At 40.7% G+C, this 12993-nt stretch overlaps 1 protein-coding gene across 1 annotated transcript in view; it reads left to right on the top strand.

Annotated features, from left to right (window-relative positions):
* The window catches only part of LOC146773018 (V-type proton ATPase catalytic subunit A-like), a 48969-nt gene that overhangs the window by 20842 nt on the left and 15134 nt on the right, over nucleotides 1-12993 (top strand). Inside the window, exons 4-7 of the mRNA XM_085637363.1 lie at nucleotides 5364-5578; nucleotides 7198-7335; nucleotides 8151-8302; nucleotides 11615-11777. Coding sequence (XP_085493489.1) covers nucleotides 5364-5578; nucleotides 7198-7335; nucleotides 8151-8302; nucleotides 11615-11777 — 668 coding nt within the window. The remainder of the gene's footprint in view (nucleotides 1-5363; nucleotides 5579-7197; nucleotides 7336-8150; nucleotides 8303-11614; nucleotides 11778-12993) is intronic.

Here is a 12993-nt window from a genome sequence, read left to right as displayed (position 1 = left end):
GTGGTCCTTCATATTTCAGGATTGCTGATTCAACTCTGCTGCAGGTCAGTCCTGCCTGATTTGTGAAAGGAAGGCGCAGATTCTCAAAGAGATATTATGTAACATGGAGTGAGAGACCTTATGCATCTTACCACAGTTCCAATTTCCAGTTCCATCTTACCAACAGTTTTCATTTTGATTGCTCCAAATACACGCACAAAGAAACTTATAGCTTTCTGTGTTGCTCTAACAGTGTTTATTTGAGCCAGCGGGGCATTTTGTTTACAATTTTACAACTGAGCATTTTAGACCCAATTCGCAAATATTTTGCTATTATTTACTCAGGTAGTGCCTCTGTCTTGCTGCTGAATTCCTTGAGTAAACTAGAAATCCTGGATTACTCGTGGAAGTTAGGATTTGAGCAACATTGGAAATGCACTCACACAGTGTGACCATCCATCAAGAAAACTTACAGAAAACCCTTTACCTTTCTAAGAGAACATAGCAAATAGGTGACAGCGTATGGTCCCTAAGCATTACATTTACTTAACCAAGAGGATAAAGAAAGAATAAACAAGCCCCAGCATCAACCCTATTTTCACCCCAAACACCAATCCACAATTCTACACACGTAACACTCCACTGACCGCTACGACTGACAACGGCACATACAATACATAGACAACAAATAAACTGCAAGTTCACAGATAAAACACACACATGCCTAAACTATCAAAACAAGCAGAAATGACGAAGCAATAACATCTAGGACAATTTCCTATTCTAACCAAATTCAATATACTTCATTGTCATTAAATCTAGCAAGTGGTCTATGGACCAGAACCCCTGTTCCCCTCTCAGTATCTCTTCCAGCACTTACCTAATTTTCTGAGACCAACCACAACTTGTCCACATCCTTGGTTTGCTGAAAATCCTCACCACCCATCAACATGATTTCTATGCAACGCTTCATCAATTGCACCTGACTATAGCCATTGCATCTCTGATACAACGTTAAATGTCATCTATTACATTTATATTAACCGAATGTAACAAAATTACCTGACCTTATCCATTCTCTACAGTTCAGAGAACCCAAAGTTGTCATCATTCTGTTTGCCACTCTTGGCTTTGACCCCTTCACCTGCACGCACCCAGAACATTCATCTCTCTAACTTCTAGAATTTTAGTCCACACTTTGGCTTTCAAAATGGTGGCCTCCAACTGCTGTTAAAGAAGGTTTAGATTTAAGATCAGTCCACAGATATTATCAGCAAACAGTTTTGTACCTGGGCCTTCAAAGAAGCCAACATTACTATGACATGTGATTTTCATTTATAGAGTAACTATGTTGTGTACTGTGAGGAGTTTGGATTCATTTCTTTTTTATATATCTTTCAAAAGATAATTTCCCAAAAATTGCACCTCATAAAGAAGAGAATCTTTTCAAATTACCTCTCACAAAAGGTTTAAGGGTTTCAAAAGTACACAGCTTGAGGCTACTGATTAAATTATAGTAATGATGTGAATGGAGTCTCTTAGAACTACAGAAATAACCAGAATTGTCAACGGCCGCATTGCGGTTTCCTGTTCACAGGTCAAGTCAACAGGAAGGGACCATTCAGGATCTTCCAGTCTAGAACTGTGATGCCTTCTTTATTCAGGGAGCGTTGGCTTTCATCCCACAGAGCAGTAGTAAGATATTAACTAGATCTGTAGTTCATAATTGTTCTTTTTCCTTCATCCAGTCATGATTTTGAACTTGGTGATGGTGAAGTCAGTCTTCCTTCCAGGAAAAATGTTTGGATTAGGAATAGAAATGCGTGAGGGGCAATTGGTGTTTTTGCTAATATTATTGCACCTTTAGCTTTAATACAAAAATTAAAAAAATTAAATAGCTCAGAATAGTTAAGAAGGAGCTGAAGACTCTTGAGTCTTCTAAATAATTTTAGCTACCATCACGTCTCCATATGCTTTTTTGCAATAAAAAATGAATGTGCCCGTCTGTAACGCAACGGGTGCTCATGTACAGTGCTCTGATTCCTTATGGTCTAGTTCTTGCTATATAAAACTAAAAAGAAACATAGATTGCATTATTGTAACCCCCTCTATTTTTTTCGAATTTGGGTAATTGCATCCAGACGCAAACTACATTGGTTGCCTGTTTAGAAAACAATCCAATTTAAGTCCACAAGCATGGTCCATCAAGCAATCTACAACAGAGGAGCCTTCAAACAACCAATGACCATAAGCTGGTGAAGCCTATGGTTAAGGACTTAGGTTTCGGGGCAGAGCTCTTGGCTGTACAGTGGGGAAATACTGGAACGCGATATTGAGAACACTAAAAGAGATCTCTTCTCACCCTCATTTCAGAAAGCCATGTAAACCTAAACCCTGTTTTGTGCCTGATAATGATTTTGATGTCATGCAGTGATCTTAGCTCTCAGCATCAGGATGCTGTTTAGGAATCACTAACAATGCATAAGACTTTATGCATAAAGTGATGATGAAGTTGATGAATTGCAAATGATATGATATGCAATGTCAGATCATCTATCTATAAGGTATCTTGTTTATATATTGTAGGAGCCAAAACAAAACTTTGCTGTGCAGCTCTTCTCACCCTATCCAGTTAATTTTGTCCTTCCCAGCTATTACTAATCCTGTAAGGCTCATTACGAGTTGCCCAGAGTGATATCTCCAATGGGGATACAGTTTCGGATAACTGAAAATTTTCTTTGGCTCTAAGGTGGGAATTATTGCGTTAGTAAACTCACAACTCAATACATCGAGGGCCAGAGACACGTGCCCGGCTCCTCAGCTGAGTTGCGGGGTTGCTGCTGACCCCTCCACAACCCTCTCTTATACTTACATTAGCATTGCAAAGCAGAAACAACTCCTCCCAGCTAAATTGAAAGAACATTTGCCCTCCCGCTGTCCCCCACTCCCTATCCACCTCCCAAAGTTTAAAAAAAGCCCACTTAACTTTCCACCTGCTCTGAGCAACTTTTGGCCTATTTTCCTGTGGAAAAAGGAAATCATGTAGAACTGGACATAGCATTCCCAGCTCTGCATGTTATTCCACATAAATAATTTTCCATCATCATTAACTGGGAGAGGTGGGGGGATATTGGCTGAAATTATTAATTTCTGTTCTGGTATCTCCCCAGAGTTAACTGGGAACTTGTAATGAGTCCTAAGAGGTTTTAATCACAAATGTGTCTTGATAATCATGTTGAGGGAGATCTTAAAATCGTTCAGCCCACTCTAAGCAAAGGATTTTGAAAGAAACATTGCTAGAGTTTTCTCACATACCTGGTGGGCCGGCTTCCAAACAAGTCATGCTAGCAGCAGGTGTCTGAGGTTCTTGCATCACGCTTATTGTAAATGTCCTATGGGCATGATTCCAATCTCTAGGGACCCTGCACAAAGGAATTTGAGGTTTCAGTACCACTATTCGGTGCTCAGACCAGCTTTATAAGTCAGGACAATTGCAGGTTTTATATAAAGCATCCTTCATTGGTCTTACTAGTTGCCACATCTGGTGGATGCAAGGTGGGTTTACGCCTGCTCCAGTGTATGTAGATGGGCTGTGGTGATACGTCATGCATGCCTGCATGCATTGTGAGAACATCCGGGTGTGCATGCCTCCCTCTTCAAAGCAGCCAGTTTGCACATGTGCTCCTGTGGTCCAATCTGTGCAGGCTCAACCAATTGACTAGAGAGTGATCACAATTTAACGCAGGTGTGCACTTCCAACGATTGCATGAGGCTCCTCATTCGTGAGGCCCCTCTGCAGATTCAAGGAAAAGTCCAGATTAACCAGAGCTTCGACCACTGATCTTCAAGTCTGTGTGATTCTGGCTGTGGTCTCCTAACCTGTATTGCTCTCTGTATCCATATATGGTTATGATTGAGATGAGGAAGATTACATTGAGTTTCATCATAGACCATGAACCACTCTCTCTAATCCACCCGTGTGGTCTTTGTGTAGTGCGGTGCTGCCTGCTGGTTCAGACAGGAAGCGGATTGACGAAACTCCCATTGTGGGCAACAAGCAGATCCTGTGTCATAAAAACATGCCTCTATGATGTGTGTAACAGACAAGAGGGGTCCTCTTTTTAACTTTTTATTAATTTTGTTTTCCATTTGGAAAAAATGGATTCCATAACAATAACTCACTGGGGGTATTACATTACATAGGAGCATTTGTTTTTAACCAAAAATCAATTATTCAGTTTACAGATCAGTAACAACCTGCAATTTACCTTGTGAGTGTCCCACTTGGAAAGTTCCCTATCCATTCTCTTCCTCAATAAATTGATTGAGCCTTTGTCACTTCCATCTTGACTTGTATTGCCAGAATGGCCACATTTTCTGAAATGTAAGGGGACAACCACTATCCTCCTAGGACACATTTTCAATGTTTATAAATCCATTCTTTCCCATAATCCATCTCTTCCATGTTGGACCCTTAGAGTTGCCACCACTCCCTTGATATATCCCTTTGCTTTGTGTTATCATTAGGGATGGTCATAACTCACTTAATTTGCTACAGCGAATTCTGTGAAATTACAGTAAAGGTATGCGAGATTGCACAGAATTAAGTGAGGAGCGTAACCTGGCATTTAACGCTATTTTCCCTGCGCAAAATTTACCCTCATGTCCAAAATGGACCCCAGGATGCCGTTTGCACTAAGAAACTAGTTAAATGCAACAGAACATAAACAGCAGCAACTCACGCTCGCTAAGTTTGTGGTTCCTGTGCTCCTGCTGAAGGATTTTCGTGCCAAATCACTCATAATTGTGCAAATAACCATATTCATGTAATTTTAGGTAATTTTTAATCAAAAGAAAATTACCAAAATTACTCTGGTTACTCCGGTGTAATTAAAATTTTGCCCAGGCCATGAGGCCCAAGAACCAAAACATAACCACATCATTAGAAAACAAGCTGAAGACACCTGCTGTAACAATGTACAGTAGAACTTGGTGTAATAAATGTTTCCGAAAGGTAATAAGGGCATTTTCTAGAGCAGCGGCGCAAGGTATCAAAATTGTATACAATTCATGGAACCAGGCGGCAAAACTTTAGTTTTTTGTGGCACTACTTCTTCTACAGAGCATGAAAAATGTCTCAAAAGTTGATCATGATATCTTTGTAACAATTATCTTGCTTCATTGTTACACAGTAAAGAGGTTCTACTACATTATCAACTCTTTAATTACGACCTCCAAAAATATGGAATCTAGAATATTGTCAACCACTGTATTGACAAGGTATGCATATAGGATAAGTTTGCTGTTCATAACTCCAAATCTCTTATCAATGTTCACACTTTGCAAAATTCCGGGCAGTGTTTTTCTGAGCTAAATTCCTTCAGCTGGTGTTTCTGTGGGAGATCCTGTGCTCAGGACTGGAAAACCCCTCTCCGTAGAGCTGGGTCCTGGCATTATGGGTAACATCTTTGATGGTATCCAGCGACCACTGAAAGACATCGCGGATCTGACCAAGAGTATCTACATCCCTAGAGGTGTCAACGTGCACGCGCTGTCCCGGGACCTCAAGTGGGACTTTGTTCCCGATAAGAACATCCGGGTAAGTCTGTATGGAATATACACAGGTGAGGTAGACAATGTTGGATGGTAGAAGAAAGTGGTAGAGCATCGGTGAGAACACTTATGGGTAAGTTTACTCTTTGGTGTTCGCAAACTACTAGTTTAATTTTACTAATAGTAATTTTACGACTGTGAAAGCTCCACAGTTGGTGCAGAGAATCCCACACGTAAAAAGATAGGACAGGCCTATCTTCCTGTGTGCGGAGTCTCCGCAACGAGTGTGGAGTTTCTGCAGTCGTATAATTGCTATTAGTAAAATTAAACTCGTAGGGGCAGATTTACAAGAAACTAACGCAGTGCAGTGTTCCAAGTCATTTTGCTCCATTAGTTTTGAGGCAACATATTTACAACAATACGTCGCATCTCTGTGCTTCCCCCTGCGCTGGCGCACAAACTACTGCCATGCGCCGGCGCAGGCACCCTTGCACCATGGTGAAGGCATGCCTGCGTCGTGGGGAGATTCATTTTGTGCAGGAAGGGTTACCTTCCTACACAAAAACAATAATTTGAGGTGATTTCCTCTTCCAATGTGTGCTGTAGAATGGCGCACGCATTGAAAGAGGAAAAAAACAAGGAGAAATTCGTACATTTCTCCTCGTTGCACCTCACTACACCACCCCTAGGGTGGCGTAGCATTCTGACGCATTTCCAGATTTACAATTCCTCGTAAATCTGGAAATGCATCTGTGGACATGGGTGTGCGTGGGAACACCCACAGCAACACCCACAGCAACACCCATGTCACACCCCTAACACGCAAAGTGTTGCGTGAAAAGTTTGGATATTTACAAGCACAGGTAAAGTCACGCAGGGTGGCTTTACCTGTGCTTATAAATATCACTCAGAAGGTTGCGCCACCAGTGCGTCACGCAATGTGACACGCCGGCGGTGTAGGGGGCTTGTAAATCTGCCCCTAGTTCGAGAATAGCAAAAAAAAGAGTAAACACACAAAAATGCAAGTTTACCTTCGTCAATCAGATCCCTCTGTGTTCAGCGTTAAGATCAAAAGTAGTTCATAAGTGTGCCTTAAATATAATTTCCAAGAATATTGCCACATTGGAGCTAAGAATATAAAATCCTCCTCTGATGTGAGTCCAAGAAGCCTGATTAGAATATATAATTACTCACGTCAGAAATTGCTAATTTGTGGTTTCCCAGAATTCAATTACATGACTCCCGTGAATGTCTTGAAGCAATATACAGCCTAAAATGATGTCGGCTTTGTCAGTACTCGTGCATGGGTCGGACTGGGCCAGAAAATAGTCCTGACACCAAAATTAAAGTGGTCCCCATTGAGCTGATTAAATAGCCAAAAAAGTGTCCTATGTTTGCAAACTGGATTACTTGAACTTGTAAAGACACACTCTATAAGTGTTTTGCAAAGGTATGAAGGATGCATGGATTTGAGCTTGCTGCAGGCAATGTTTGTTTTCATATCAGGGAAATTAACAATAAAAACAGTCCCAACAGACCTGCAAATCGCCAGAAAACAGCCCATTGGGCACTGCCTGACTGCCCGATAAGCCAGCCCGACATTGACTCATGCATGGTTATTCACTATACTGAAATCAGTCTTTTCCTATCCTTTTCTTTCTATAGGCTGGAAGTCATATCACTGGAGGGGACATCTACGGCATTGTTGCGGAAAACTCTCTCATTATGCACAAGATTATGGTGCCCCCTCGGACCCGAGGAACTGTCACATATATTGCACCACCAGGGAACTATGACATCTCAGTATGTTTTTGCTGATATATTTCTATAATTATTTATTTTTATTTTTTGCCACTTTCTAATTGAATTACATCATTTAAAATTCTAAGACCACCCTTACAAGATCCCTAGATTTAGCTGCTGGGATACCGCAGAACTCGTATCTCAAAAACTGGCCAGTATCCTTACACCTAAATCCAAGGGTTATGACTTATTTCTGGCAGTACGGAGAATAACACACATGAGCCGGGCTTAACGTGTCGAATTTCACATGTTTTGCCCATCTTTGTAAGTAACGAGCATACATCCAAGCCTATTTACCACCTGATTAGAGCATTTTAATTTTGTGGCATGAGTGGTAGGTTTTTGGGCGGGTGATGGCAGATTGTATGACAGATGAAATGGAAGGGCATTTCCTGCTTCCCTGTTGTGTAGAAGGAGGGCAAGGTGACGGTGAACAATAGCAGCAGTCAGTAACCTCAGCACCGGACAAGGCTCCAGGTGGGTGTCTCGGGGATCGGGGTTCTGAGAATTGTCCGCATTCTGAGAATGGTCTTGAATACTACACTTAGCCACTCATTATGATGGCCCAACTAGTGTGAAACCTCTAATTGATAAAACCATTTGGATCCTTAACCGTCCTTACTTGACCAACTAGGACCCCAAAGAAGATCTTGGTGAAACAGTACGCACAACAGCTCAGTTATATAGTTCATAATCTTGCATGCCATGGAGTTGAAAGACTTTAGAGGTGCCTCCACATAACACACGTTTTGGTGTCTGAGTATATCGTCAATGTAAAGACCATATCTTCATTGCTCTCTTGTTTTTTTATCCAGGATGTGGTCTTGGAGTTAGACTTTGAGGGGGTGAAGGAAAAGCTCACCATGGTCCAGGTGTGGCCAGTCCGACAAATTCGCCCAACGGCAGAGAAACTTCCAGCCAATTACCCACTGCTTACAGGACAGAGGGTTGTTGATTCTTTATTTCCGTAAGTCTCTCTGATATTTATGTATTTTTTCTGTTTTCTTACTGTATCTCTCCATTAGTTTTTTACAATAGATAGTTTGGAATAAATATCGCAAGTAGGTCGTTACACCCAAACATTGCATCCGCTACTTCGACCTAACCACTACATCATAGCTCAAGCATATTTCCTCAGATGTGGTGTTAAGAATAGTAAATGTATACTTAAGTCGACGTGGAGGATGCCTCATTGTCGAAGGTCTGTATTAGAGACCTTGATGTGGTTTCTTGAAACCAGCACCTTACCATAGTTTAAAGTTGTCAAATGGTTTCGTTTTAAGATTAAGGACCTGTCTTAGACTTTGGTGGATGGGCTACTCTGTCACAAATGTGATGCCTATCCTGTCCACCATATTGCAAGGGCCACTGGATATAATGCACTTGTAATTCGGCAGAAGGAATATCTGTCGAACTCTAAGTCAGGCCATATGTCTATTGGCAAAATGAGTTAAATGGCGGAAGAGTCAACCAGAGGGAATGCATCTTGCTAGCAGACGAACTACTAAAAAAGGATCTTCCACCCACACATTTAACAGAGTATTTAAACAGGCCTATGGCTTTTCATCTGCTGATTTCTGATGGTAGCCTCCTTGGCCTGTCAGAGGAAACACTTTTGCTATTAGAATAGCAGTAGTATATATGTATCATTTATATATCATTCATACGAAAAATCTGTGGACATTTGATATGCGGTGGCTAGAACACACATTCCTTGGGCAAAGCTCAAGAATGTGGAATAAACAAAGTCGTAGAAAAAAGTCCCAAAGTGTCTAAAAGGCACGAATTAAATGTTGGAAATATTGAAGATGCACCAAAGAATGAGCTTCAGGCAAAGACAAATGGTGCACATAGAATAGCAACGCTTTTGAAATCTAAGACACTGATTAACATTTTTTGTATTGTGTGATGACTGTCTTGACCAGATAGCCCTCAATAGTGTGATTGAATGAACCCCCTTTTTTAAGCAAGCACTGGCAAATGCAATATGTCTGGAATTGGCAAACCTGATTTTTTTTCATCTCATATTTGCAAACATCTGCAATAAATATTTTAAAAGTGTAAAAGTAATAAAAAAGTAAAAATACTGTCGTCTAAATGTGAAATGCATATGTTTGCAAATAAAAGAAATCTATGCTGAAATAAATTCAGAATTAAAATAACGTAATAAATGTAGAGTTTGGCGTACTAGCCCTGGCTCGTATGTGGACAACCTTTTCGGTGTATGTGCACGTGAAGGAGCAGAATTGCAACACTCACAATTAAGCCAGCCAATGGTTAAAGAGGGCGTACATGTATATTTACTATGAATTTTGGGGAAAACGTGGGGAGACAGGTAAAGTTTACACTAGGCCAAACCTGTAAAAGGTGGGGGGGTTGTGTTTTTGGGCATATTAGCTACCCAGAGCAGTTAAATCGAAGTTTGATAATTCCTTGATAACTTGTGGAAGTAAGAAACATCAAGGCCTACAGAGTGTTCATTTCATTCACATTTGTAGAGGTTAAAGCCAGTGAACCTACACCTTTCTGCAGGTGATTCCCTCCCCTCAATATGCGGTAACATTGTTAGCCACAAAGTGGTTTTGCAAATGAGTGGTAAAAATGTCTAAAGCAGAAAAAGTAACTAGAGAAGTTTCCAATTCACTAACCAATCCATGCTTCTAAAGTCAGGGGGCGTGGTGACGTACTGACATATTAGTGGTTGGACACTAGTCAAGCAAATGTTGTAGAAAAGGTATAGGCTCTAATGCAATCAAGGAAAATGGCACATCACCTCTGGTTGGATAGTGAAGGACAGCCAGCACTTGGTGCAGTTTTCCCTCAGACTCACAGGCCCTGTTCCACTGCACCTGCTGCACTAAAGATAGGTACACCTCGAAAGAAATAATATGTTTCCTCTGCCGTCATTAGACATGCATGGTCATATGATAAAAATCATAAACAACTAAATTAAAATTTGTGAGATGTGTTGCTGTAAGCCACTAAAGAATGGCCCTATTCTTCATCATATTATCAGTGCGATGTTTTGTTTGTACTTTGAGATAATTTGGGCCTTCTTTTTAAATAAATAATCCCCTAGAGAGCTTCCCAATCAATTGGTGTTAAAAAAATAATACAGCACTCTTTTTAAAATTTCACTTTGTAGTGTTGTAAATTTTAGGAATAAGGACATGATCATATGTTCTGGTCTAGTATTTCCATATAGTGTGTTGCAGGAAACCATTGTGAAATGTGAAATGAAAAGCACGAACCATATAAGGTAAAACAAAAGCAAGACAGGCAACATTATTTACCCGATTGGATAAATAACACCGTTTACAAGTTCTCCTATTAAAATGGGGAATAACACGTGGGTTGTAAGGGTTGCCACCCCAAAATCTACAAGTATTCACTGGGCATTTTTCAACAGGTATATTTTGACCCGCGGATATTAATTGGGGTAAAAATCTGACTTTTAGGGTTGGCACGGGTGTCGGAATCTTATGAGGTTCAAATAATTGAGGCCTAATTTCTTAAAGGGGCCATACTATTTATGCCCCGTCACTAACCATTGCAGCAGCAGTAGTAAGGCCCTTGATGAAGGTAGAAACCCTTATAGTGGGTTTCTGAATCTACCCTCGTGTTGAGTAAGAGGGTGACTCATAGTGTGAGTGGCATGCTTTATTTTAGGGTCTGCCGCATTTGGAGTGACGTAATCTCTTGTCATTAGCTCTGCTGCCCTTCATATAGCTGTGCACTATATATCAACACCACATGCACACCATATAGGAGAGGTAGGGTCGGAAAACAACAAAAGCATTAGTAGAATTATAAGGGTGTCTATATGCACCAGTGGCCTCTCTTTGATGCCACCCTAATAAAATTGTTCTATGAATTTATTGATTCAACTGTATATATATTTCATTACAGGTATCGATGGATTACTATCTTATATTACCATTGAGGGGTTCTGTTCATATGGTAATAACTAGATTGAAGGCCACGAGGCGTGTAAACATCTCTACACATATATAGCAGTTTTATTTGCTATGTACCTATGTGTGTTTTTTAAGCTTATGATTGCTTTTAAATCCCTAATTCGTCAATATTATATCATACTCATGAATTACATCTGCTGACTCATTGCTGTGATGTTATTCTGTTTTTGGGTTGGACTCCACTGTCATTTGTGTGGTTCAATAGTCCTATATGTTATGAACCACTGCTCTGTAAATGTGTGTTTTGAAAAGTTGAACACGCCCCACATATGGGTGAATTGAACTGCTGCTCCTATCTCTAGGTGTGTTCAAGGTGGGACCACAGCGATCCCTGGCGCCTTCGGATGTGGAAAGACTGTCATCTCACAGGCACTGTCCAAGTTCTCAAACAGCGACATCATTGTCTATGTCGGCTGCGGGGAGCGTGGAAACGAAATGTCGGAGGTGCTGAGGGATTTCCCTGAGGTGAGCTCATATCAGTAAAGGTAAATGTCTTCTTTATGTGTGGCACTTACCAGATCTGGTGGAAGGTATCTTAGATCCCAAGGTAAAATAGTATTTTACTTTTTGAGCGCTGCCTGTCCCATAGCACCAAGACACTTTTTGCAATCTATCCCCCTCTTGTGGTCATTTGTGGTGGTGTCATAAGGCAGCTCCCTCCAATTACCTTAGTATAGCACCAACCCTGTGATTACTAAGAAAGCATGTTCCTAGAGCTAAGAGAAATGAAGCTTTTGTGATGTGATTTAAGGAACCGATATAATAATACGCAGAAGTATTTTGAATAATTGTTAAATCCCCTTTGAAGTTAGGAACATCAATTTAATTGCGTTCAGCTGTCTTAGGTAATCTATATTTGTTGCAGACAGAGAAGAGCTGCTAAATTACTTTAATTGTGGATTAGGAGTCGAATCATTTAAGGTGAGCTAGGGAGGGGACCTCTAATTTAATACATGGCCTCTGCAACAGTTCTGACTCCTTCCATGCACAAGTGTGGAGCAGAAACTAGTTTATTTCCTCTATCTATAAAATTCATGTTCGCAATATTAACTTCCTGCACCCTATTGCTGGAATAATGTAGCAATAGTATTTTTTTATCAAAGCGCTACACATCACACTTTGCTATTTCTCATCGCTGTAAATAATACGTGCTACTATTACTAAATGAAATGGTTCTTAACGTACTGACTTCAGAAGGATGGGAGGCTCAGTCGGGTTCCGGAAATCGATCTGGTACCCCTAGATCAACACATACTCATCAGCAAGAATGTTACTCACTGAGTAATCATACCAGCTGATTGGGTAAGACCTTGCTGATGTCTAATCAATTCACAACCATTGCACTGGTCTATCCCTAACCAGCCCATCACTACACGTTCCACTGTATGATGTGACCCATCATTTACAGTAGTGGCATTATCCGAGGTGGATTTTGCGAACAATGCAGAATTGCCATGGGGATAGGGGAATAACACGAAGAATGGCTCTTATCAACTGGTTTTAGCCCTTGTATAGCTTTGCATACTGTTCTATGTCTGCACATTCATCCAGGTAAGATCTGGAATGATTTGCACAGGCAGCAACCAATAGCGGCAACGCTATATATGAACTAGTCGAAACATGAAATCAGATGCAAGACAGTTTGCACCTGACTTCAAGTTTGCGGAGCACTTAGAATTAA

This window comes from Triturus cristatus, chromosome 12, assembly GCF_964204655.1.
Source record: "Triturus cristatus chromosome 12, aTriCri1.1, whole genome shotgun sequence".
Lineage (NCBI taxonomy): Eukaryota > Metazoa > Chordata > Amphibia > Caudata > Salamandridae > Triturus > Triturus cristatus.
Note: the sequence above shows the minus strand (reverse complement) of the source record. Positions and strands in the feature narration are given on the sequence as shown.